The sequence below is a fragment of the Thermomyces lanuginosus genome (assembly GCF_041956635.1).
Source record: "Thermomyces lanuginosus strain ATCC 200065 unplaced genomic scaffold VTN49scaffold_7, whole genome shotgun sequence".
Classification (NCBI taxonomy): domain Eukaryota; kingdom Fungi; phylum Ascomycota; class Eurotiomycetes; order Eurotiales; family Trichocomaceae; genus Thermomyces; species Thermomyces lanuginosus.
This window is the reverse complement of record NW_027192341.1, coordinates 1-20,332: the sequence shown is the minus strand read 5'-3', so window position 1 is coordinate 20,332 and position 20,332 is coordinate 1. Positions and strand designations below refer to the sequence as shown.

Genomic DNA, 20,332 nt, shown 5'->3' with positions numbered 1-20,332 from the left:
GGCTCTAGGCAGAACGCAACAGGGAGAACACGTTAAAGGAAGAATACCCAAGTGCGATTCATCATTCATTGCTGCGCTCATCTCATTCATTCAAAAACTCAACATGTGCTGTATTGTATATATATTGCTAATATCACGATCAAACAAACAAATCACCATCCATACTAGTTGCGTACACATACATTTTTAAACAAACGGCAAAAGGAAACTCGAACGAATGGAAGGATTAGATTACTCCCCCTTCAAGCGCTCCTGCCTCACCGTAAACGCCTCCTCGAGCAACTCCTGCTCTTCCTTGACGTGCATCGACTTGATACCCGTGGCGACGGCCGCGCTCGGCGGACGGCCCGCGTACATGACATGGCGACGGTTGTGGTGCTTGGTGGCATTAAGCAAGGTTTCAATGCGTGGCTGGACGAAGCTCCATGCACCCGCGTTCAGGGGCTCTTCCTGCGCCCAGACGATGGTCTGGGCGTTCGGGTACATGTTGTCCAGGTTGTCACGGAGCTGCGCCCAAGGGAACGGGTGGAGTTGCTCGATACGGGTGATGGCGACGTTGCGCAGGCCGAGGTTGGCACGGTGCTTGACCAGCGCGGCGTAGACTTGGCCGGAGCAGAGAATGACGCGCTCGATTTGCTCGGGGGCGTCGATCTCGCCAGAGGCGTGGGCGGGGTCGGGGATGATCCACTGGAAGTGAGAGTCGCCGGTGAATTCATCCAGGTTGGAGCGGGCGATGGGGTGACGGAGCAAGGACTTGGAGAAGAAGAGGATCAGAGCTGGAACATGTTAGTCCTGTGAAAACTTCTTCTCAAAAGGGAACAGAGCACTTACGCTTCCGGAACTGGCGGTTAATCTGTCGTCGCAAGATGTGGAACAGATTCGACGGCAACGTCGGGTAGGCAACCTGCATGTTGCAGTCCTGGTGTTGCCGCTCCAGCTTGTCCTCCGACGGGAACACCCGCGGTTCCTCGTTGCACAGCTGCAGCCATCGCTCCAGCCGGCCGGACGAGTGCTCCGGACCTTGGCCGTCGTAGCCGTGCGGCAGCGACACCACCAGGCCAGAACGCTGCACCCACTTGACCTCACCCGACGCGATGAACTGATCAATAATGCACTGCGCGTTGTTGGCAAAGTCACCAAACTGCGCCTCCCACATCACCAGCGCATTCGGCGATGTCAGCGAGTAACCATATTCGAAGCCGAGACTACACTGCGTTAACAATTCCTGCTGAAATCAGTAGAGAGAGGGAAATACGTACGCTCCGTACTCGCTCAACGACGAGTTCGTAATCACAAAGCTACCCTGGTCGGGGCTGACATGCTGCAGCGGCGTGTACGTCGCCTCATTCTCCTGGTCATGCAGGACGGCGTGGCGCTGCGAGAACGTACCACGCTCTACATCCTGGCCCGAGACGCGCACGTGGTGGCCCTCCTTGACCAACGAGCCAAAGGCCAGAGCCTCCGCAGTCGCCCAGTCAATGCCCTTGCCCTCTTCCACGGTCTTCTTGCGGTTCGCCAGAATCCGCTTGAGGTTGCGGTGCAGGTTGAACCCTTCAGGCGCGCCCGAGACGACGTCCGCAATGTGCCGCAGCGTGTCGGCATCAACGCCCGTCGGCGGGTGCGGCAGCACCTCCGTCGCCAGCTCCTTGGGTGTCTTGAAGCCGTTCCAGGCCGACGTCAGCCACTCCTTGCCCGTCGGCTGGTAGTCCTTGCTGCGGTCGAAGCTGTCGTTCAGCATGCCCCAGACCCAGTTCTTGTGCTCCTCAATGTCCTCCTTGGTAAACGTGCCCTCCGCGATCAGCTTGTCGACGTACTTGTCCAGCTGGCTCTTCTGCTGAGCAATGCGCTTGTACATCAGCGGCTGCGTGAACGACGGCTGGTCCGTTTCGTTGTGGCCCTGCTTTCGGTAGCAGACAATATCCACAACGACGTCGCGCTTGAACGTCGCCCGCCAGTCCGCCGCAACCTGGCACACGTAGTTGACCGCCTCCACATCGTCGGCGTTGACATGGAACACGGGCGCGTCGATCGCCTTGGCAATGTCCGAGCAGTAGGGCGTCGACCGCGCGAACCGCGGGTCGGTGGTGAAACCGATCTGGTTGTTGACCACGATGTGGATCGTGCCGCCGGTCGAGTACGCCGGCAGCGAGTGGAAGCCCATGGTCTCGTAGACGACACCCTGAGCCGCGAACGCCGCATCACCGTGCAGCAGGACGCCCATGGCCGTGTTGAACTCCTTCTCGTCATTATTGTAGTGTTGGATAGCGCGCGTCTTGCCCAGCACCACCGGGTCCTCAGCCTCGAGGTGCGACGGGTTGGCCACCAGCGACAGCTGCACGCGCTTGCCGGACGGCGTCGGCCGCTCAAAGTTCATACCCAGGTGGTACTTGACGTCACCGGACCCGCCCTCCATGGGTTCTGCGGTGCCGGAGAACTCGCTGAAGATCGACTCGTTGGGCTTACGCACGACGTTGGACAGCACGTTCAGACGACCACGGTGCGGCATGCCGATGACGATATCCTTGATGCCGTGCTCGACACTGCGGTCAATCAGTGCCTTCATACCCGGCACCAGCGACTCGCATCCTTCCAGACCGAACCGCCGGTCATTGGGGAACTTGGTGGCCAAGAAGGCCTCAAAGCTCGAACTCCAGATCAGCCGGTCCAGGATGCGGCGCTTCTCGTCAACCGAGTACTTGTAGGGTTGCGGCACCTCGAAACGGTCACGGATCCAGTCGCAGGGCGCGCGGTCGGGAATGTGGATGTACTCGACACCGTAGGAGCCGCAGTAGATCTTCTCCAATGCGGCGACGATCTCCCGCAGGGTCATCTTTTTGCGCTCCTCGGTGGCAAAGCGCGGCAGGATACCAGGACCCAGGGTGAACTCCTGGTCCAGATCCTTTTCGGTGAAGCCGTAGTGCTCCAGCTCCAATTCCTTCGGCTTATGGTACCACAGCGGCTCCGCCTCGCCACGGATGCCCAGGGGGTCAATCTTGGCCTTGTGGTGGCCGCGGGCCTGGTACGCGCGCACGAGCAGCTGTACCTTCAAGTGGTTCATCAGATCAGGGCCGGCATGAGGCAATTGTTGCGGCACTCCGGCAGCGGGAGCCGGCACAATGGACGGCGGAGGTTGGAAGGCCTGGGAGATGGGCATGTTGCCCTCTTCCATGTTCTTGAAGTACGTCTGCCACGAGACGTGCACGCTCGACGGGTCTTTTCGCCAAGCGAGGTACATCTCGTCAATGTAATTGGCGGTGTTGCCCTGAAGGAAGGAATCGTTGGGGTCCTACAAAATCCACTCTGTTAGTTTCCCTCCTCTGGCGCCCAAAAACCGTTTTTCCAGAGAATGTAAGCTTACCACCCCACTACTCGTCTGCTCTGCCGTAGCGGCATAATGTCTGCGAGCTTGGGCCGCCGCACGCTCCGTCACGACCGCCAAAGGCCGGCGGGCGGTCAAATGGAGGTTCGAGCGCGGCGCGGCCAGGAACGAGGCCGAGCGGCGGCAGGCCGCGCAGACAGAGCTGCCACGCAGCAAGCCCATGCTGCTGCCGGCCTTTTTCAAACTCGTAGCTCTCAACATCGAGGACATGACTCGTCAAACTCTTTCGAGAGAGAAGGGAAAAGGGAAAAACGATCTACCCGCGTCGGGACATGAAAAGCAGCGGGTGCTTTTCTTCACAAAACACAAGGGTCAGAGAGGAGTGCGTCGAACTGGGACAAATGATAACAGTCCCAGCGCCAATTGGCCACGAATTCGCGCAGAAAAGGCTTCAAAAATGAGCTCAAAAGGAGCAAAAGTCGCAGCTGAGTTCTGGCCCGGAGAACCGGGATGATGTCGTTTCGGCTATGACGTTGCTTATGTCAGCGACGCTAAAGATGGGCCAAGGGGTCCCAAGAATTCCCAAGCACAATAATTGGCAGGGGCGGGCTATGACTTCATATATCTTGCATCCGCGCGTCCCGAAACGGTAACTTAGTGCCTGAGGCAGCAAAATCGGGAAGGGTGGCCAAACAAGGCACCGAATGGAACAACGCAGAAGGAGAAGAACCAGAAACAGCAAATGCAAGAACAGTTTGGCCGTTTTTGATTTGTTCTTCACGCGAGGAAATTTTCCTCCTGCCCAATGTATGACTCTGAAATGCTGCCTCTGAGGCTGTGACTGTGGCAGGTGAGGCTTTTTTGCCTGGCCTCTGATTGGCTTGTCCAGCGGGCGGCAGCGGAACGGAGTCACGGGATGGGAAGGCTTACTCATTTAAGCTCCGAAGATCGGCAAATTCGGATATTGTACTACGGAAGCGGAAGGCGGTCGCCAATTCCAGAGCAGATATGATATATGTACTTTGTACCTCTGTCTCAAAAGAGCTGTACATATGCTAGATGTTCAAGATCTATACTAATAGCAGCGAATAAGGAAGAAAAAGGAAGAAAAGGGGATCGAAAACAAACACAATAGCCACCCGTCCAGATGCAGAGATATTCCCAATCCGAGATAGTTAATACCCAATGCATGCTCATACGTCATAACTCGTATCCGACAGTCTGGCCGAGATTCGGTGAACTGTGATTTCGGCTGTGGCCATTCCGCCGCCCAAAGTCCGCCGGGTCACCCAGGGACCGCCGCCGCGCTCCCGCTACAACAGGCGGAGGTTGCGGCGGGAGCCCCATAGTGGGACTGCTAGGGGCGCTTCCGCCGCGGGGAGGAAGAGGAGACAAGGGCGAGGAGGAAGACACGCGCGGATCGGCGGAGAGACTGCCATCAATATCATCCACCGTGCTGTTCTCGGGGATGCTCAGAAAACTGGCCCGGTGGGACGACGTAGTCGCCCCAGGAAGAGGAAGCTGGGCTGTCGTCTGCGGCGCCGGCGACAGACTGCCCACACTGCTGCGCAGGCTGCCGTTGCTGCCGCCAAACGCACCACGACGGAGTTTGCGGAGCGTGTCCAGCGAAAACTCCTCGTCGATGCCGCCCATGTCGACGAGCTGGGCCAGGGCCGGGTTCGTCGATGGCGACGACGCCGTGCCAGCTGCCCCGGCCCCGTGTGCCGCAAGAGAGATGATGGAGTTGCGCGTGCTCCATTCGCTGCGTTCCGTGATCGGCGTAAGGCTCGGCTCGCGGAACTTGCCGCGGCCGCTGCTGTGCCGCCGGTTTATGCCTTCGACGCCCGCGGGGCCAAAGTACCCGCCGTAATATGGCTGTGCCTCTCCGGGCCCCGTATGATGTGCGTAGAAGCCGAATTCTTGGCCATAAAACCCCTCGTCGTCGTTCTCCAGCGCTTCCGCATTGGCTTCTGCGATGATCTGGTCGTCCAAAAATGCGTCGCTATCGTCATAGTTCTGGAAATCATCCAGTGAATCCTCCAAGTCGGGGGGAACGGCAGGCTCCTGCTCGTATGCATGCTGGGCATTCTTTTTGCCGTTCGCGGTCTCGCTGGGACTTCCGCTTCGCTGTCCTGTTTCATCCTCCTCCTCCTCGTCGTCGTCTTTGCCCGCTTCATCCGCCACGCGAGCCAAGGCATTTTGAAACGCCTCCAGATTATGTTCTGACAGGATCCCGCTGGGAGGGCGCGGCGGCTCATCGCTCGGATACTTCGGCCGCATGGCGCCATTCAATGGTAGGTGATAGTCGCTGGAAAGACTGGGGGCACGGCCAAGGGCAGCATTTTGTTCCGCGTCGGCGTCGGACGATTGCTGCACTGGATCCGTAGTTCCCTGCATCGGTTGCGTCGTCGGAATCGGAATTCGCGTGCCGGGATAGAACTGGCGGGCATATAGATGACTGGTCTCGTCGTCGAAGAGGGACTCGTCAATGGCCTTGCCGTCGCCGGCGGGGAGCTCCCCAAACTCGCCATCATCGTAGTAGAGATCATCATCGTCGGCCGATCGAGAAGCAGTTTTTTCGGCCAGTTTGGCATCCCGAGCAGGAATCGCTACCGTTTCCTGGGGATGCGGCATGCTTGGAACTGGTGCGGCCGGCGCCGGATTGTCGCCGTAATTCGACGAAGACTGCCGCACTAGTAAGCTGTTAGCAGCCTCGGTCAAGGCAGCCTCCGCATCCTGCATCGATTCCGGCACTGTAAGATTGGAGCCCGACGGGCTGATTGGACTGGCTGCAATGGCCGGCAGATTGGGAACAAAAAGAGGTGCAGGGACCTGCGGTGGTGGCTGCGGGACGATCCCTGCAAAGCCACTGAATTCGTCATCGTCGTCCGCGTCAGCATTGACGCCAGGAATTCGTTCCTCCAAACCCCCATCATCCATAATCGCGTCGTAGTCAAAATCTTCGTCATCAAAGTCATCGTAGTAGCTGCTTCTTCGCTGGCTGCGGGCCATTGCCCGCCGCGCGGCTTCCTTCTGCTTATGCTTCTCCTCGAGAAGTTTCTCCTGCGTGGAGGATCCAACGCCTGCCATGTCAAAGCTAAACCGGGACGCGTCACTTTTGAGTCGAGTAGGCCCATTTGAGCGCTGCAGGTTGGAATCCATGGAGCTTTTTGAGGATTGTCGCGGCGGGCCTGCTTGCCTTGGCGGCGACGTCGACGGCTGGACCTCCGCCGCCCCGGCCGGCCCTTGGTTCGTAGGTTCAGGGCCATGGTTGCTGTCGATGGCAGAACCCAGCGCTGTAGATTGCTGAGCACTCCCCTTGTCCTCTCCCTGAAGCACTGGACCATGATCTTGTACCGCACCCTGCTCGCCTTCTCGCTTTTCCGTACTCTCCACACCCAGAGCAGGCTGTCCAGCAGCATCCAGCCGTCCATCTCGCCCTTGAAAGGTCCGTCGCGGTCGTGGCGCTGAGAAATCATGCACAATATTGCCCCTGATCCGCGGATCATAATCATCTGGCAGCGCAGGTACCAGCTTTGGCATATCATCTTGCCCACCGAGAACCTGCGAGGAGCGCCTGCGGCCCAGCAGCGATATGGGGTTGAGTAGATGCCTCTTCGTTTTGCTTGGCTTGTTACTGCCATGATCTGCTGACGACGGCGGGATTTCGAATTTTGTAGATTCTTTCTTCAGCGATGCTCCTCCTACGAAGTTACCGCCGACGCTGATGCTCCCGTCATGGTTGAAGCTCGTGTTGATTCGTAGCTTCTTCTTCTTCCCCGGCGCTGGCGCATCTACTCCTGTACCCCCACCGCTCACTGGGCTTCCGCTGTCATTGTTGTTCTTGCCCCGACCACCTAGCCGCCCCCACGGACCGTTCAACATCTTCGGACTCTGTCCTTCCGTAGCGACCGACGTCTGCGACGGGTTTGTATGCGCCGTGCTGTAGGGCTTTGAACCGGAACTCAACCCATCATTCCGCGGACTCTGTCCATCGTCATTCCCTTTCGGTGCGATCGCCGCTGTCGCTGGTGCTGGAGCCGCCTGCTGCTGATGCTGCTCCTGCTTCTCCTGCACACTGCTTTCGCTCAAGTCTCCTCCTCCCACACCCACTTCCCGAAAGGTCTCTGTCAAATCCGTCGTCGGCGGGAGACCTGGTAGCTGCGGCGGGCCGTTATCAAGAAGCGTCGAGGTCGTATTATTATTACCCAGGGAACTCGAGCTCGTCGCTGCTTCCGCGAGACTTCCACTTCCGCCAGTAATATTACTACTCGACTGCGATGATTGTTGCTGTACTGCCGCGGAAGACCGTCGGTGGTCGCGTCGTAGATATGAGAAGACGGTAGATGGCGCCATCGTTTATCACTTCACCCCCCACCGGAAGCGACCAGGGGAGTGTCCCTCTTTTCTTTTTTTTCTTTTCTAGGCTCGAATGCGAGCGCGCGTCTTAGACGGCTCACGGATGATTGGAGCTGGTGACGTGCAGACGCATCGTGTAGATGGCGCCGGCTTGTTGTCGTGAGTTGATTTGATGGTGGCTTCAAGATGGATGGATTGTTTCGGTGGGATTTTTTTTTTTTTCGTCCGTTCGTCAGAATGGCTGGTCGATAAGCTTGTCGATCGGTATGCTGGATACCAGGTGATCCATCAGCTGAAATTTTTCTTCGAGATTATTTCGTCCAATGTTGAAATGGGGAAACGTGGCGGACGCGCTGCGGAAATACGAGGCCAGACAATGATTGAAACAAGCTAAAGCTGCCATCATCGAGTGTCCTCACTCTTCAGTGAGATGTCAGAACGAAGAATAAATTATATACTTCGAAGCTTGAGGATAAATAATTATATGTGATACAAATGGATACTCGAGCAGCTACATGCAAGACCCATGACTCCGGCACCAATCCTCGCGCAAGGTTAATATAAAAAAAATTAAAGAACGTAGAACCCGAGATCCCAATGCTCCCCAGATGCGTATTCGCTCGCTCATAGAACAAACAAAAAGACAAACCACAAAACTGAATGACACCAGGATGATGTACTATCGCAAAACACTCTCCCTCCACCGATTGATAAACTCCCGTTGCCGCTCATCCATTGTCGGCTGCATCGGCCGATGCTGGGGCACATTGTATGCCGGCAATTGGATCTGACTGTACTGGGCGTACTGCATCATGCTCGGCGGCAGCGTGTACATCGAGGTCATCCGGGGCACTGACTTGCCTGCTGGCCCGCGTCTGTCTGCGAAACTGTCCATCGTAGACGGAGCAGCATGGCTGGTGGGATACGACTGAAGGATGTTGGCCATGCTGTGCCGCATCCTGTTCGTGTCATTCGCGTACCCGTCCAGGAAATGCTGAGATGGCTGCTGCTGGTGCTGGGTTTGAGGTCTCTGGGCAAGAAGCCGCTTGCGACGCTGCGCGAGGGTTTCCCCTTCCTCATCGTCGTCCGTCACGGCGGGAGCAGGGGCGGCCTTCGGCTCAGTTTTCTTGGGTTCTGCCTTCTTGGGCTGTTCCGCCGGCTTGGGTTCGTCCGGCTCCTGAAGCTTCTTAATCTCGGCCATGATCTCGGTCTCAAATTCGGCCGATACAACGCTCTCCATGTGCTTGTGGCCTTTGAGGCGATGTCTTCGCTGCGCGAGTGTCTCATGTTCGTCTTCGCTTTCGGTGTTGCCGTTGTTCTCGGCGGGTACATCACCGCTGGCGCCCATCATCGTCGAGGAGCGAGCCAGGTTCATGGTGCTCGCACGCTTGGCAGGAGCTGGGGGAAGCGGTTCACCGCGCAGCCGTGCCCGCCGCCGACTCAGAGGCTCGTTCTCCTCAAGCTCACGGCGTTCCATAAGACCGAGTGGCCGTTGATCAACCAGAGCGGGATGTTTGCTCCGGTACAAAACGCCTAGAGGCACGTCTTCATCGTCCTCCCCATCCTGGTTTTCGTCAGCCTCGGCTTCCCAGGCGAGGGTGACGTGCTTCTGTCGTCGCGCGTTGTGCTGGGCCTGCGCCACAGCATCGAGCTCAAGGAGCGTCGAATGCATGCCAGCCGTGCCTGCTGTTCGGTTGCGCATCTTTTGCTCTTGCTTGCGCATCTCCAATTCCGCTATCAGCGTCGCAGGACGGCCCGTGAAGACGGGCTCCTCGAACTCCTCGTCCGATGCCTCGCTCGTTTCTGTTTCGCTTCCAGTTGACCCAGTGCTTGCGCTGTCATCGGTGGTACTCCCTTCGCTCTCGTTATTCCGGCCGTGACCAGGATGCAATGGCATGTTGTCGGCAACGTCGACATCTGAGTTCCTTTGGCCTGCATCGTCGCCTCGCTTCTTCTTCTCTAACCTCCGCGGTTTGCCCGACTTTCTGTAAACTTCTCTGCCAACTTTACCCGCAATTGGATGGTCGATGAACGCCGTCACCGGAGCATTGACGGATTCATCAAGCACACTCTCCAGGGTACTGACGGCCGAGCGGTCCTTGATCTGCACGTCTAGCGGCGACCTGCCCTGGTCGAAGAAGACACTCGCCCGTAGTTGTGGAGGCAATGCTGACAGCCGTTTCGACTTCCTGTTGTCACCATTTGCCTTCGAGTCATTGCTCTTCCCAATTAACGTCTCCAGGAGCTGGGTTCGCCGCTTGTTCTGCTCGGAAATCGGAGGGCGCTTTGACAGACGCTGGGGAAGATTCAGGACTTTGGGAATTGGCGCGGGATAGTAGACCAAATCCTGTCCTGCCTGCGGCTGGTCGAAATGCTCGGCATTTTCGGCGAGCGGAGGCTTGCTCAATGACATCTGGCGCGAGTGGCTCGAACTCCTAGAGTGCGGCACAAAGTGGACGCCATCAAAATCGCGAAAGAGATTTGTTGCCTGCCGGTAGGTATCGGTGGAATGAGAGGTCATTGGCCGGTCGAACATCTCGGACTCGAAGCCCCCGACCGACTGAACCTCTGGCAAGAAACTTTGGCGGTTCTGAGGCTCCGCGATTGGTGCACCTGCGGACGGGCCGTCTGACTGCGAGGGACGCTGACTGGCCGGATCGTCATTGTTCGAGTCATCGAGGGGAATCTCCTCCAGGGGCTCGGAGACAGAGGTCGATCGTAGACGGGAGTTGGAAAAGACGGAGGATCGCGGAGAGGAGACCATATTCGCAGAATTGGACGCATACCCCCCTGAGCGTGCGACCGCGTTGATTGAACCGGCGGAGCGCGGCGGCCTCGGCGACGTCGGGCTGGAGGTTACCGAGGCGCGCCGTTTCTGCTCCTGATCGAGCTTGCGCAGCTCGCGCCCCAGATCCGACGAGGTTCTGCTCATCCGTTCTGCAAATTCCTCCAGCCGCTCAACGTTTCCCACGTAGGCCCCCTGTAAAGACTGAAGGTCTGGCGTCGGGTGACTTAGTGCGACGCCAGAGCTAGTCGACGATCGCATCAGCGGTTCTGGGGACGGCGATCGACGCTGTGTCGATCCCTCCGCCACCGACGAACCTCGGTACTGATCCTCCCGCTGGGGGGTCTCTGCACGATGCTGCGGCAGCGGATGATGCATCCGCACCGGACTCACCGGGTCAGGATTCTCGTAGTCGTCGGCTTCCACCATCTCGTACTCGTCGCTGGTGGTGCTCTTGTTCCTGGAGCGGATCACATGCAGCACCGAGTCGAGCGGGCCATGGCCGTTCGCCGAGGCGGTGTGCCCGGGGTGTGCGTTGCTGCTATCGGACACATCTGATCGACCGTCGAGCGAGTCGGTGTCATGATCGGCTTGAGCGACGGCATTGTACGCCATTGGAGAGAATGCGACGGTTTCGACGAGGTCCCTTGACTACTCGTATGGCCATGCACGGCAGCTCGACGTCAACTGTCCAAGCAACGAGAGGGTCTCGATCGGTCCAGTAGCGCCCGGCAAGAGAGAATGTGGAATGACGAGGGAAACAAGATGGTGCAAAGTGTTCTTTTTCGTCTTCTATATTTGGGTATTTTTGTTGATCTCCTTCATGCCAGCACTGAGACCGTAGGGCCGAGATTCTAGAACAACGGTGGATCTGCCGCAAACGATGAAACCGGGATCGAGGAATGATGGACTCTACAGAATTTGACGATCTCGCTGTCCGTCTTCTGCTTAAGAATCACTCTATCGAAGCTTAATGATCCTATTCTTCCCAGGCAAGGTTGCAATATCGTGGGATCATGGATGATTGGATAATGAACCATGCAAGAGATAACACGCGGATGTCTTGGAATGAGACCAGATTCGCAGGCCAATCCTGTTTTCTTCCGGCTACGGAATGCTTCTAGCTAGAAAGAATACGGCCTCGGCGATGCGGTGTGACGATCGTGCGAGGCACACGACCTCTGCAGTGGAACTCCTTGCTGGAGTTTGAAGGTCTCTGCGAGTTGGGCACGCCAGTTGATGCCCGTCGGCCATGGAAAATTCCGCCCTCTTGAACGACGATTGCACAGATAAGCCGTTGTCCGATAAACAAGTCATTCTTGCATGCGGCTGGCTCTTCTCATTTTCAAACTCGACGGCCATGATAAGCAGGTCGGCTGGGCATTCTTCGTCATGATATCATCCGATGAACGCCGACAACCGACCGCACAAGGACCTCTCAAGGCTTGTGCCAGGCTGTACGAGTATGAAACACCGGTCTTTGTCTGTATGAGAATGTTCCATGGTTCGTATTTTAAGCCCTCGTTTCCCACCGAAAAGATGGGTCATCTACGGTGAATTACCAGTATGTTACGTTCGTACAGAATTGGTACAAGCGAGTACAGATATATATATATATTCAAGTAACTAATGAGAGACTCATGTAACTTACAGTAATAAGACACTGAACAGCGACTTTCATGTTGTTGTGGATGTGAATTGCTGCCTGAGGCATACCTAAATGCTGCCCCTCGTCTGGGACGCCAAACAAGATGCCTCTTGTCCAGAGCGCGACACGCGTCTGTAGGCGTTGAAACCATGTCCTATTACGACATTGACGCCATTTTAACCGACTCGCAGGTGAGAAACCTCCGCCGCGATTGGCAACTTAGCTAACGCGAGCGAGTCGGAAAGAAAATTCCATGCACATTTGAACTCGACGTCCCCGGCCTTGGGGTCTTGGAGGGCAATCCAGGCGAGCCGGTTCGCACTTCTTCGACTCTCGAATGAATCACTACTGAGATTCAAATCTAGATTAAAGCCGGCACGCAGGTAGATCTTCCCCTATGGCTGGGTGAGATGCTCTCGATCGGGTAGGTACTAATCAAGGTCGGACTCCCCAGCTCGCCCTAACCAACAGCGGTACGCAGTGCTCGCCTCGGGACCTCGCGACTGGTCACCCTGGATATTCCGCCGGCGTTGTCGGAGCGAGTAATGAATGCTCTCAAGGCCGATCCCCGAACGGTGGATTTGCGTGCATTGGCACCGCACTTTTACAGCCTCGGCGTGCGGATTCTGGAGCTGTTTGAGGAAGAAGAGATGGTGGATATCCTGAGCGATGTGCGAGCCGTTTGAACTTTCTCTCCGGCGCAGACCAATTGACAATGCTGGCAGACGTTCAAGAAACGCGCCGCAGCAATCGCCGACCACGCGCATAACCCACGCGGGGCGCTGGGCGATGGCGTTGAGTTTCTTCGTGGCCTGGACGAGATGGAACGACAGCGTATGTATCCAATCCCTCTGTAGTTTATACGGTGGTAGGCGGGGCTTGAGCTTACTTTGTAGTGTTCCGGACCGCCCACGATAGCGCCAAGGACGTTCGCATTTGGGCGGGCGAGATCAAGAAACCGAAATGACGATGACTTCGGACGTCTAAACCTACTCCTCCTACGACGCTCGACTTACGAGGAGTACGATGTATCGCATAGATGAATCATGAGACTGATTACGATCTTGAAGCATGCTAAGTCGCTGGTGAATCTCAGCTCGCGATCTGAGTTTCAGGAGCCGCATAGCACCAACTTTGTTCATGACATTCTTTGGACGAGTAATGGCAATATGATAGAGTTTAGTGACAGGTCAAAGCTTGTTTTTCTAGAATCTCAAGAGTAAATATTCTTGGAGTCCGTGAGTACTGAATATAGGCTCCGGTCAAGATGAAGGACCCGAAGGAAGCAGAAAATACTGTGCAAACCGCAGGGATGCCTCAGGCCACACATTAGCTGCAAGGGGCCTGGCTGAAACTGCCGCTGCGGGCACGACTCCGATTGGTCTATTCCTCGCTTGGCAGGCTTGGCACCCCCTGGTCGACGGAGCCAGCCAGGTCCGCCCGGTCGGAGTCCTCCCGTCAGCGCGGCCCGCTCCAAAAGGGCTTCTCTCTGCACAGCAAAAATCCGCCAATTTCCTCCTGGCACGAGCCTCTCCTCGCATACATCCCGCATATATCGTGCACCTTTATCGGATTTCTACGGTCATTGACCCTCTCTTTGCCCCTCTCTGGTCCCGACGACCTGGTCAAGACCTACGGAATTCTCCGTCAATGGCCGGATTCTCGCATAGTCTCGCATGCGGACATATGTCAGGACGCTTCGACCGCGCCGTTTACGTGCATTCCTGTCTCGAGGTTGCAGAAACCAGTCGCATTGAGTGGACATTGTAACGCAGACACGATCCTTGCACAGCAATCATGGCGGGCGTCGACCAGAAACGGCGCTCGTCCTATGGACATGAAAGCCACTTGGCCCCTCGACCCTCCCTCAGTCAGCGCACCGGCAGCGTGTCCCCCACGCAGCGAAGCTCCTCCCGTCGGAGGTCCGTAAACCCGCCCGAGCCCACCCTGCGTAGAATCACGCTACACAACCCTCCTCAGATCAACAGTCAGCTCGCCCGGTCGCAGTTGAGTGCCACAATGACTTCCCCGCCTCAAAGCCCGACCAAAAGCATTGACACTGGGTCATCCCTGGTCAATCCCACCTCGACGATTCTGCAGGGCCTCATCCAGGAACAGCGGAGTCGAGGATCGCGACAGACGGTGTCCGATTCGACAGAGGAAATGTTGAGCAACCACACGCCGCCAACTTCGCAGTCGCGCTCGCAGGATGACAGTCAGTCTGAAAAGCAGAGGATAATCGCCAATGCCCTCGCCGCGGGGTTGAAGGAGCCGCACGAAATGGGGATCCGAGAACAAGCTCAAGTTAGTAGCCTTTTATTTAATCATTGTCTTGTGGGGTGTGCTAATCCGCTCTAGTATGTGTCAAAAATGAACAAGCTAAATTTTGACTTGAAACTTGAAATCTTTCATCGCACCCAGCAGATGCGGGCGATGGAGAAGAAGCTGGAGCAGATGCAAGCCATGGCCAAGGAGTTGGAAAGGATGCGTGACCTGGAGGATGAGCTGGAGGAGTTGCGTGAGGTGGAAGAGAACAACCAGCGACTCCGCGAGGAAAACGAGAAGCTCCAGAAGGAGCTGGATAAGAGGGACGCTGCCCTCGCCGAGGCTGTGGAGCTGATCTGCAAGCTGGAAGCCACGGTTGAAGAACTAAAGAACACGTCGGGATCGCGGCCGTCGACATCGCAAGCATCGCAACCCAGCAACGATACGGCAATCCAGAACCCCGAGATCACAAGCCCGAGGCCTCAGATTGAAGTCGACATTCCGGATCGCACGTCATCCAAACGAGGCACCGCGCGTCGAACCCGCAAGGCACCATCGTTTCTGCGTGAGGAATCCCGCGAGACGGCGACGTTGCGGAGCCTGTACCTCGGCGACAACAAGTCAGTCAGGTCGTTTGGCGCGTCAACGTTTGTCACGGCAATGGTCGACGACTCCAACGCTGACCCTCCGTCACCACGGTTGAGCATGCTGAGCGAGTGCAGTGAATTCTCCATTCGCGACATGGAGCCAAGCGGAAGACCTGTCGATGGCCTTGAACGTCTCGACCAGTTTAGCTGGGATCGAGCGGACGAAGCGACGGAGCGCCAATCCCCGAAAAAGAGCCCACTCGCTGAACAGCTCATGAGCGACGCCCAAAGGGAACGAATCAATAGCTGGATCCAGCCGCAACGCGACATCGACGTGCCCCGTGTACGCCGACCGCGGGCCTTTTCTGATGCATCTCACACCACTCAGATCGCAAGACCAACTCTCGGGCCGCCATTCGAATGCAAGCGCACGCCCGCGCACTCGGAAAGCTCTTCACCGCAGAAGGGAATCATTAGCGGAAAGCTGCCTCCGACGCCGGACACCATGCACACATCCCAGGCCAGCTCAACAGGCACAGTCGTGAAGAAGGGATCATTTTATCGGAGCATGGCGCGTAACGCGTTTCCCTCGCAGTCAAGCCTCGGGCGACCTCGCTCTGTCGGAGAATGGTCAGCAAAGCGAAGCGATATCACGCCTATGAGCGATGCAACGGAGCAAGACTCTAGCATCCGGGATCGGCGCGAGGCCAACGGGATCTTCTCTTTCAACATGCTGGGCCGGGGTAATGACAAAGTCACTCGGCTGCTCGGACCGGAAAATTCCAATGATCGCTCCTTTGGCGGTGACATCATGTTCAATGGAGAAGATGTCGAGGACATCGAGTCTGAGCTGCGGCGCCGCTCCTTGCGTCGGTCGTCTTCTTTCGAGTCGACCGCATCCCGTCGTCGTTCGACCTCGTCACCGCCGCTCTCCCCGCAGGAATGGCTAGAAGCCGCTCAACAGTACGCGCCGAGTGACGTCCAGTCAAGTCCTCGGAGCCCGCCTACCATCGTTGAGCCGGAACGTCCTGTCGAGGAACTCACACCAGAGGAACTTGATCTCCAAAGCGAACAACCAGTCGTCCGTCCTGGCCCAGGGCAGCATGAGGAGACCCCGCCACCGCTGGCGCGCCGACGGCTCTCTCTCCGCCCTCGCTTCTTCCAGCGCAACCAAGCCTCACGCGACGCAACGCCTGAACTTTCCTCCGGCGGAAGAACACCCTCACCAATCACCGCTCATGCTCCTCTCCCCCGCAGCAGCAAGTCCAGCGTCCTCAGCGTCGCAAAGCACCGACGGACGGGATCCGGCCCGAACATTTCCTCTGGAAAGCCCCCGATGACCCCTCCCGCTGGCAACGCCCCCGGCAGCAGCAACAGCAACAGCTCCATCCGGCCCGGAACCGCGGGGACAGGACGCTCATCCCTCAGAGAACACCTGGGCCGTTCGAGCTCGCACTTCAGCGTGACAGCTACGGGTAGCACCTCCTCGCCGTCGCAGAATAATGATCGGCGGAGGGGCTCTCTGCTGCTCCTCGGCTGGATGAAGGGTCATAAAGATTCATCCGATAATAAGAACAAGTCAAACGTCGTCGATCCCGATGAACCAGCTCCTCCTCCGCCGCCCCCCTCAGCAACGTCGAGCCATCATCCTGGTTTGAATTGTGAGTCTGATTGGCGAGCCCGTCGTCGATCAAGGCGGATGGGTTGAATAAACCCTAATTTCTAATATCCAACCCTAATCGATCACTAATATCTTTCCTCCTTTTTATAAAACCCTGATGATACCCATGACTAATTTGTCCATGGTGGGATGCTGTATCATTATTGCCTGTATTCCTTTGTTGTTTGGCGCTGTACGAGTACCTCGTTCCTTCGCTCTTGTTTTTTTTTTCTTTCCCCCTTTTTCCTGACGTGGTTACTGTTAATATCGTGTTGGGTGAGTGATCGGAGACGCGGTGATGAGGCATGGTATACACTCGTTAGATTTCCTTGTTGTGTGTGTGTGTGCGTGAGAGAGAGGCTTGTCCTGTCTGTCGCTCGTTGCATGTATCACTATTTCCTCCTATTTCCTACTTCCTACTGTTAATAAACATGTACGAGAACCCTCGGATGCCGAATTTCTGTTGTGTTATACGAACGGCCAAATTGTCATGAAATGTTGATATTCCAATGAACCTATCTCATACTACAGTACATGGCATTAACTGGCAAACGTGAGCCAGGGTATCTCTTTGAATTTAGGCGGAGAAGCGCTTCTCCGCGGCCTTCCAGTTGAGCACCTCAAAGATGGCCTTGAAGTACTCAGCCTTGCGGTTCTGGTACTGGAGGCTGTGAAGTGTGAGTCCATAGCCATCTCAAACCAAGCCAAGGAGATAAGGACTTACTAGTAAGCGTGCTCCCAGGCATCAACGCCCAGGAGGGGAACGTATTGACCAACGACGGGATCTTGGTTCTAACCACTCATTAGCCTCTAAACGTTCCGCAAATATCAGAGAAGTAAGAAGCATACGGCATAAGTCTTAATCTCAATATTCCCGGTCTCCTTGTCCTTCACCAACCACGCCCAACCACTGCCCTGGATTCCCGCCAGCGCAGCCTGGAACTTCTGCTGGAACTGGCCAAAGCCACCATAGGTCTCGTCGATGGCTTTGGCCAGGGCGCCCGACGGCGGCTCACCACCGCCCTGGTTCTTGGGCGCCAGGTTCTCCCAGAAGAGCGAGTGGTTGAGATGGCCACCAGCGTTGAAGTTGATGAGCGGCTTCAGGGCCACCTGGGCGGCGAGATCGTTGGCATGCTGCGCTTCTTGCAGCTTCTCGAGGGCCGTGTTGTAGCCGTTGACGTAGGCGTTGTGGTGGCCCTTGTGGTGCAGCTCCATGATCTTGCCGGAGATGGCGGGCTCAAGGGCGCCATAATCATCTTTATTCCTCCGTCAGGGAAAAAAGCTCCATATTGGATGGGAACGTAGAGACTTACAGGGAAGATCCGGAAGAGTCACCTTGGTCCGCACGAAGCTCGTTCCAGCGAGCCCTGCAGCCCGAGGGACGGTCTTTGCCGAAGCCGAAGCTCCGCGGAGAGCAGCCCGAGCAGTCGAAGTGCGAAGGAGAGAGGCCATTTTCCGCTGCGTCTTTCGTATTCAAGTGTCGATTACCGACGCAATTGATAGTTTATGAAACAAAGAATGAGATGGAATTGCTCAGTTATAACCTCGGAGGAGACTCGATTATTAAGAGGTCGTGCTTTTTTAGCTCAGTTCCATCATAGGCAAACAAAACGTCATCGGTTTGAGACTTGTGGCTCCGGCGGGTTTCTTGGCGGAGGATCGGAGATTTGATTTTCCGGTTGAGACTGCAACCTACTACGCTACCTACTCCGGAACTACTGAAGTTGTCCGTCAGTAATTGGTGACAATAACAATACAATTCACTACAAGCTGATAAATGTTCCAAAATTCAAGCCTCCAGAGAAGAGCTATTGTCGTTCGAAGGAGACGCTACAAAGGAAGAGATGAGATCGTACCACGGAAGATCGGATCCTTACTTTATGTCGCTGTCATGACCTGCCCAGATATTGCTTTCGTCGTTTCACGACTTTCGCGGTTCATGACGAATCCCGGACCAGAACACAACAAACCGGCAGGCAGTGTTCTTCTGTATCTCTATCAGACGAGAAACTATGGTCTGCAATTTGGCGGAGAGGACGATATGCGAGTGGCGAGTGACGCGCCATTTGCAGACAACACCAAAGACCGGAAAAGCGGCCAGGGGTTTCGCAATAAAGTTCTTCGGAGGGCTGATTGCTTGGTGCGCGAATAAACAAGACACGGTGACAACTTCGACAACAGAGGTTGAACTGTTGGCCCTCGCTCAGGCTACCAAAGAGGGAATTTTCCTTAAGCGACTGTTGGACACCTTGACGGTTTCGTTGGACTCAGATCGGATCAGAATAGAAGTCGACAACACGCAGACAAAGAAGTTGGTTACCGATGAGATAAACCAACTGAATACTGAGCTGAAGCATGCCGACATTCATAATCATTGGTTCCGACAAGAATACGAACGACGAACGATTGACGTACGTGACACGCGGAGCGCTGAGATCATGGCGGACGGCTTCACCAAGGCATTGCAACAAACGCAGTTCAAGCAGCCCAGAAAGCAGCTAGGAGTTGCCAATATCGGCGAGCGACTCGACCTGCATCGGGAGGACATCGACAGTAATTCAAATGAGTACGACCATGTGTGACGGACAGCTTCTCCCTTCGAGTTCAGCTTAGTTATTCATTCATCATCTGAGCGTCGAGTTTCCTGACCGCCGCGTGGTTCAAAATGTCACAAACAGCTTACGTGATTGACACTCCCTTTGTTTGTCGCGTCCTTGCTCGCAGGGAATAGCTTCAATGCGTCCATCGATATCGTCACGGAGCATGAGGTTCCTGGGATGATAGCGGTGGATGAGTTAAACGTCCATGTGGATTTCCTCGTCCACAACGGTTTTGAGATCTTGCAAGATGCTTTCGTGGAAACGCGGGGCTCATTGTTTGTTTCCTACGGCGACAACGGTGAGTGCAACTTGCTCTTAACCGCGTGGCGCATGAAACCGCAGCCTGGCGACCCCGGCTCGGAGGATTATGCACTTCACGCCATCGGCAACATGAACCCCGGTGTTGATTTCACCGGAGTTGTCACCGGTGTGCCCTTGGATGCAGAGATTGGACGTCTATTCACGATGTCCCTGCGGGTTTTCCGGCAGAGAGCCATTGCACGACCGACTTCTTTATTGCAAGGACAATAACATCATTACGCTGTGCATGCCTCCAAAGTCCTCGCACCTATTCCAGCCACTAGATATACGAGTAAGGTATGTCCATCCATTGAAGTCGGCATACGGAAAGCAAATCGAGCGCTGGATGAAGAAGGACATGACACACGTCACGAAAGAGGACTCTTCTCAGCATTCCATACGGCGTACCAGGAAACCAATACACCGAAAATATTCGAGGTTTTCGGGAAGCCGGACTTGTTCTTCTTGACCCGGAAAAGGTGTTAGAATCAATAGATGTCCGTCCCATTACGCCAAATAATCCGGATCCTCGGCCTGGAAGCTCTGGCTCCGTGGTTTTTACAACGCCGCAAGACCCTATCGAGGTCACAGGGCAAGCAAACTTGGTCAAAGAAGCGATTCTACGTAAGGGGTAATTAGAAACAAAACCATCAGCGTAGACGGAGTAAATCTGGTGCTTTGTCGAGAGTACCCCAATTGGTGTGACTTCGCTTAGGCTACGAGGTTGAGTAGAGGAAAAGGAGAATTGGGAAGCATTGGTAGAAGAAATAGAGAACATCCGTAGAAGCGGGGCAGGGTATCCCTTCTTC

The 20,332-nt window shown here is 55.9% G+C and overlaps 7 protein-coding genes across 7 annotated transcripts; 3 read left to right on the top strand and 4 right to left on the bottom strand.

The window, feature by feature from the left end:
* Positions 1–231: 231 nt before the first annotated feature.
* VTN49DRAFT_7421 (uncharacterized protein) lies at positions 232–3,589 on the bottom strand (the record flags this gene model as incomplete). The annotated part of the gene is made up of 4 exons (XM_069415689.1): positions 232–776; positions 832–1,205; positions 1,260–3,286; positions 3,359–3,589. 4 exons carry the CDS (start codon positions 3,587–3,589, stop codon positions 232–234), a joined length of 3,177 nt encoding a protein of 1,058 aa, XP_069271782.1.
* A 930-nt stretch (positions 3,590–4,519) lies between these two features.
* VTN49DRAFT_7420 (uncharacterized protein) lies at positions 4,520–7,675 on the bottom strand (the record flags this gene model as incomplete). Its single annotated transcript, XM_069415688.1, has 1 exon — positions 4,520–7,675. One exon carries the CDS (start codon positions 7,673–7,675, stop codon positions 4,520–4,522), a length of 3,156 nt encoding a protein of 1,051 aa, XP_069271781.1.
* Positions 7,676–8,357: 682 nt separating this feature from the next.
* On the bottom strand, positions 8,358–11,078 carry VTN49DRAFT_7419 (uncharacterized protein; the record flags this gene model as incomplete). The annotated part of the gene is made up of 1 exon (XM_069415686.1): positions 8,358–11,078. One exon carries the CDS (start codon positions 11,076–11,078, stop codon positions 8,358–8,360), a length of 2,721 nt encoding a protein of 906 aa, XP_069271780.1.
* A 1,182-nt stretch (positions 11,079–12,260) lies between these two features.
* VTN49DRAFT_7418 (uncharacterized protein) lies at positions 12,261–13,078 on the top strand (the record flags this gene model as incomplete). Its single annotated transcript, XM_069415685.1, has 6 exons — positions 12,261–12,302; positions 12,357–12,425; positions 12,477–12,535; positions 12,593–12,782; positions 12,837–12,945; positions 13,008–13,078. 6 exons carry the CDS (start codon positions 12,261–12,263, stop codon positions 13,076–13,078), a joined length of 540 nt encoding a protein of 179 aa, XP_069271779.1.
* Positions 13,079–13,908: 830 nt separating this feature from the next.
* On the top strand, positions 13,909–16,671 carry VTN49DRAFT_7417 (uncharacterized protein; the record flags this gene model as incomplete). Its single annotated transcript, XM_069415684.1, has 2 exons — positions 13,909–14,415; positions 14,470–16,671. The coding sequence occupies 2 exons, from the start codon at positions 13,909–13,911 to the stop codon at positions 16,669–16,671; spliced, it is 2,709 nt and encodes a 902-aa protein (XP_069271778.1).
* A 529-nt stretch (positions 16,672–17,200) lies between these two features.
* Positions 17,201–18,075, bottom strand: VTN49DRAFT_7416 (uncharacterized protein; the record flags this gene model as incomplete). The annotated part of the gene is made up of 4 exons (XM_069415683.1): positions 17,201–17,291; positions 17,348–17,415; positions 17,473–17,879; positions 17,937–18,075. The coding sequence occupies 4 exons, from the start codon at positions 18,073–18,075 to the stop codon at positions 17,201–17,203; spliced, it is 705 nt and encodes a 234-aa protein (XP_069271777.1).
* A 560-nt stretch (positions 18,076–18,635) lies between these two features.
* Positions 18,636–19,205, top strand: VTN49DRAFT_7415 (uncharacterized protein; the record flags this gene model as incomplete). Its single annotated transcript, XM_069415682.1, has 1 exon — positions 18,636–19,205. One exon carries the CDS (start codon positions 18,636–18,638, stop codon positions 19,203–19,205), a length of 570 nt encoding a protein of 189 aa, XP_069271776.1.
* Between the last annotated feature and the right edge of the window lie 1,127 nt (positions 19,206–20,332).